General features: G+C 39.6%; 1 protein-coding gene across 2 annotated transcripts; it reads left to right on the top strand.

The window, feature by feature from the left end:
- LOC107776579 (uncharacterized) lies at positions 1–4,258 on the top strand. Of its 2 annotated transcripts, XM_075256676.1 has the most exons (5): positions 24–250; positions 388–417; positions 1,363–1,603; positions 1,787–2,462; positions 2,659–4,258. In XM_075256676.1, exons 3-5 carry the CDS (start codon positions 1,376–1,378, stop codon positions 4,008–4,010), a joined length of 2,256 nt encoding a protein of 751 aa, XP_075112777.1. In that variant the 5' UTR covers positions 24–250; positions 388–417; positions 1,363–1,375; the 3' UTR covers positions 4,011–4,258. The 2 variants fall into 2 exon arrangements, with proteins under 2 accessions (XP_016451978.2, XP_075112777.1); XM_016596492.2 differs by having other exon boundaries at positions 1–417.
- The last annotated feature ends 915 nt before the right edge of the window (positions 4,259–5,173 follow it).

Genomic DNA, 5,173 nt, shown 5'->3' on the forward strand with positions numbered 1-5,173 from the left:
AAAGAATCTAAAAGACAAATCCATATATCTAACGCTTCATCATCAAGAAAAATCCAAGCAAAGATAGACCCCAAAGTGTTTGACAAATGGCCCATCTCTTCCTATGTAAGTTATTTACAACATCTTCTTCTTTGTATTGTAGAGAGAGAGAGAGCTAAAGAGTGGTCCCAGCAGATCCAGAAGACGCCATTTCCTTTCCCAGTCCCACATTTTGCTGTGTTTGGTTGACGACAATGGAAATGGACTTTCGGTAGCATCTCTTTCTTGGCTTTTCCTATAAGCCTCCTCATGATTTTATGATATTATTTCAGCTCTATCTTCACTCTGAGCTCGGCTGGAGCTAGTCTTCAATTGCTGATCTCTTTCTGGGTTTTCTTTATCTTTTAGCTGAAGCTCATTTGGAGGAATTTCTCTCTGGTAATTTCTACAAATTCTTTCAATCGTCTTCTCTGTTTTATTTGTTTACTTTTTGTGATTTTTCTATCTGGGTACTTTGGGTGTTCATGGATGCATCTTTGTTTGTGGCTTTGTGCGTATTTGCTGATTGGTATGTTGGTTTTTTTTTTTTTCATCTCTCTTCTTCTTCCCCCTTCTGAGTATCTGCATCTGTGATGGTTGACGGTTGCAAGTCCTGTGACTGACGATTGTATCGGTTGGATCTATGATTGTTGACCTTTTCCCTTTTAATAAATATTTTATCCAAATTTTGGGTTTTGTAGTACTGGTATTTTCCGAATTTTTTGCCAATGTGATCTCTGTTTCAATATTTTTGGAGTCAAAAGTCAGATATGTTACTTTCTTTCTTTCTTTCTTTCTTTCTTTCGCCCTTTTTGGGTATGTTGCCACTACAAGTGCTTCTGGTTTTAGAAACTGAGTGTTTTATCGATATAATCTAAGTTCCTATCAGTTTTCACGTTTCCTTCATTCAATTGGTATGGATGGATTTCAAAGTCTCGATTTAATTTTAGGCAAATGATTCCTCATTGAGTCTGATATATCTTGAACTAATTTTATGGTACCAACGGAGCATAATTGTAGTTATCTTTTGTTTGTTGCCTCTTTATCAGAATCTTTATTTCATATTTGCTTCACTTGATTCCAAAATGTTCACAACTCATTTACCATTCTGACCTTGATCTTGACAGTGTAAAATAGATTAACACAACATGGAAAATTGTATTTATTTTAATATGGGAGTACAGTAAGTTCTTTTCTTTGAATTTTCATCTCTCTCCCATATTAATTGTGACTTCTGTTCTGTATATTTCAATATATACCCTTTTCTGTTGTAACATAAAAGGTTATTCATAAAAGGTTTCATATGCATAACATTCTAAACTCTGCATTTTATTTGTGTCAAAGGGTGGGGAGAAAAATGCAGTGTACAAGCTATCTCCCAGGACATTACCCTCCAAAAGATCTTAATGGGAGCCTTACTGGTAATTCATGGTCTGTACCACTCAATGATATCAGCTGGAACGGTGCCAGAGGCTTTTATGTTTCCTTGCCTCCATTTACGGTGGACCAGAATGTAGAATTAGTTCATCAAAAGGAAATATTGAAGCAGACGATACTTAAGCATGAAGCAATATTTAGATATCAGGTATAGACCTAAGACTTTGATCTTACCCTTTGAAAGAGATCATGTCATCGTCCAATCAATGAACTCTACAACATGTTTTCTTTTATGCTGGTCAGATAGTTATCTTAGGAATGCTCTAATCAGGCGGTGATTCTCTGAACGGATCAGAATGGATATAACTCTAAAGCATGTTTTCTTTCTCAGGTCAATGAACTACATCGCGTATATAGAAGACAAAGGGAGTTAATGGATGAGATTAGAAGGAGAAAGCTAGTGGAGGATCATTTACACTTGCAAGCATCAGAGTCGCAGTCTTTTATGTCACAGTTAAGGTCTGAAATTTCCCAGAAAACCGAGTGGCCTCTGGTTGACCTCACTAGCATTGAACCATCTGCACTACATAGAGAAGTGTTTCAAGCTTCTTCAAATTCTATTACTGGTCAGATAGTGCAACCAGGTGCTGACTTGTTGACGAAACAAAATCTTAGAAAAGATTGGAAAATATCATCTTCGATAAGCAGTGCGTCAAGGAAGAGAACATTCGATCTTGAACTTCCAGCAGAAGAATACGTAGATATTGAAGACAGAGAACACTGTGTGGAGGAAAGTCCTGTTCAAGGGCCCAATATTCTGATTTCAGAGCTTCAACCTCAACATAGTTCAAAAGTCAACTTTGTTAATCCTGGGGATTCTTCGATTTCTAACTCAACTCCTAGGGGTACCTTTCTTTTGTTTGACCTGAATGAACCAATACAGACCGATGAAACAGGGTGTCCAAATTCTGCACTTGAATCTATGAACGTTCATGAGGAAATCAGCGACATAGATCAGGATCTATCTGGAACAGTCTATGCAGAATGCTCAACTCTGAAGAAAGAAGGTATTCTGTTTATTCTCTTGAGAAAATATTCAAAATAGAATACTTAAGCTGACATTCGTTCTTAACATTTGATTTGCCAATACTGGCTGCTTTTCTATTTCTTCCATCAGATCCTTTATGTGTTTTTTTTTATGAGTCGCATGACTAAAATATTGGTAGAGTGAACTTTTTCTCATTTCAATTTATTTACCTGCAGCTACTGGGGCAGATGTAAGCAACCTGAATTCTTCTGACAAAGTTTCTTCTGTTGAGAGAACATGTCTTCAATGTAATCAAACTGCAAGTTCACCTCCAAGATTTGTGGACAAGAGTCGTAATGGAACCAAAACTAACAAATCATTGCTAGTTTCTCCACGGAAAAAAATTAAAGAGATACCCTTTGCAGTGCAAGCTCTTCCATGCTTTATTAGTAATGCATCACTCAGTAAGAGTCCTAAATCTTCTGTTGGGAATTCTAATCTCACTGGAATGAAGAGTGACCTGTACAACAGTAGTGCTTCTAGTCCAACTTCTGGCACATCAGGCTCCTGCTTGATGAAATATGGTGATAATGACCCTACATCTGGACAGACCCATGCTGTTAAGTTATCTAAGATTCCAGATAGCATGAATTCAGTGAAGGGTATGGACTTGAATTTCACACCTTCTGCCGATTTGTCTGATGATCAGTTTTCCGCCCCTACCTCCAATATTTCACATCTGAATCTCCCTGAAGGCAGAGAAAGAGAGATTTGTGAAAAATCTGTTCTTCTTGACTGTATCCCGAGTCCTGATTCTGCACTCAAATCTAGAAAAGCTACAACTAATTCTTCCACTACCTGCATCAAGGAAGAAACTTTATTATCACCCGGTCACAGTGAAGCAACAATGACTAGTGTAGACAGAGAGTTGGAAGCTCCTGTAAGCCCAGAAAACAAGGAATGTTCTCCACCTAGAGGGGACTCTCTGGACAATCCAATCGGTACATCTGCTCAGTGGTCTAAAAGAAACCGTATGAGTGATTACACTGGGGAAACTGACAGGGCTGCAGCAGAGACACTACTTTTTATTTCATCATCTGCTGTCAAGGCACGCTCAAAGACTCTCACTGGTGAACCATCTGAAGCCTCTCATGACTCTCTGGGATGGCTTGCTGATATTGCAACTTCTTTGGCAAGTAATCTAGAGAATGAGGTTGGATCGCGTAGTAGGGCAAGGAGCAGCCGACCAAGGAGGAGAAAGTATCAGAAAGTCCTTCAAACAGAAGTGCTACCTGCTGCTGCCTCTGTGCCTCTGCATCAGTTGAATGAAGATCTTCTGACCATTGGAGGTCTAAAGTTACCTGCAAATGCTGCATCTGAATCAGGTCCATGTAGGAAAACTCTGCGTAAGACTAGTTCGAGAAGTAGGAAATGGTCCCATATTGGGGGGAGAACAACTTGCTCACGGTTACATCCAAATTCTTGTAATAACAAACAGGGCATTACGGAGAGATTTTGCAAAGGCTGGGGAGTAACTAAAGGGCGCCAAAACGGTCGGAGAGCTCGTTCTATCTCCACTTTTAGCTGATGATTATTTGAGAGAGTATTTTTTGACTCATGGATATATTATATGGTCGCAAAGTTGATTCATAGGAGTGATTTAGTCAGAGGCTTTTTTGCTCTTGGAGAATTGCATGTACAGGTAGTAGGCCAAATTCGTATAGTATACTTATTTTTGGGTCCAATACGGAACTGCTCATGTTTGTGGTTAACAATGACGGTGACAAAGATAACAATATTTTGTTGTTAGTTTAATAGACCTTTTGGTTTTTGCCATCTTTCATGAATTACAGTGCCATCTACACACTAGATGACAAGAACTAGATGGAAGGAAACTGAATAATTTGGCTCGAGTGTAATCTCGAGTGTAATCCCTCGCTGACTTGTGAGTTGTGACTATTTAAGAGGCTACATTTGCACAATGAACAACAAAGCCCCCAAAGCATGCAATGTATATTCATGTTATAAGATTGCCCATAAAAAGAATAACAACAACAAATCCAGTTTGATCCTAACATGTGGGGTTTAGGGAGGGTAGTCTGTACGCAGGTCTTACCCCTACCTAATGTAGATAGAGAGGTTGTTTTCAATAGACCCACGGCTTAGGAAGGGCAAGAAGAAGAAGAGGGAAGCAAGGAAGGAAGAAAGATGGAAGAGAAAAAAGGGAGAGATAAAGGATAAGTAATATCAAATAATAGCAACAGGGAATATAATACCCGAGGCGAACAAAATCACATATCGTAATAAAAAATCTAAGAATATGAAGGGACATGCACGCTACTAAGCCTATCAATGAACACTATAAACTACCTACTAACCTTCTACTTAAATCCTCGACCTCCACACCCTCCTTTCAAGGGTTATGTCCTCAGTGAGTTGAAGTAGCGTCATGTCCTGCCTAATCACTTCTCCCCAGTACTTCTTAGGCCTACCTCGACCCCTTCTCAAACTCTCCATGGCCAGCCTCTCACACCTACTGGCAGGGGCATCAATGCTTCTTCTCCTAACATGTCCGGACCATCTCAGCCGCGACTCTCGCATCTTGTCCTCCACGGAGGCTACTCCCACTCTGTCCCGGATAGCTTCATTCTTAATCCTATCTCGCCTGGTACACCCACACATCCATCTCAACATCCTCATTTTTGCTACTCTCATCTTCTGCACGTGAGAGTTCTTGTGGCCAACACTCAG

Source organism: Nicotiana tabacum, chromosome 6 (genome assembly GCF_000715075.1).
Source record: "Nicotiana tabacum cultivar K326 chromosome 6, ASM71507v2, whole genome shotgun sequence".
NCBI lineage: Eukaryota > Viridiplantae > Streptophyta > Magnoliopsida > Solanales > Solanaceae > Nicotiana > Nicotiana tabacum.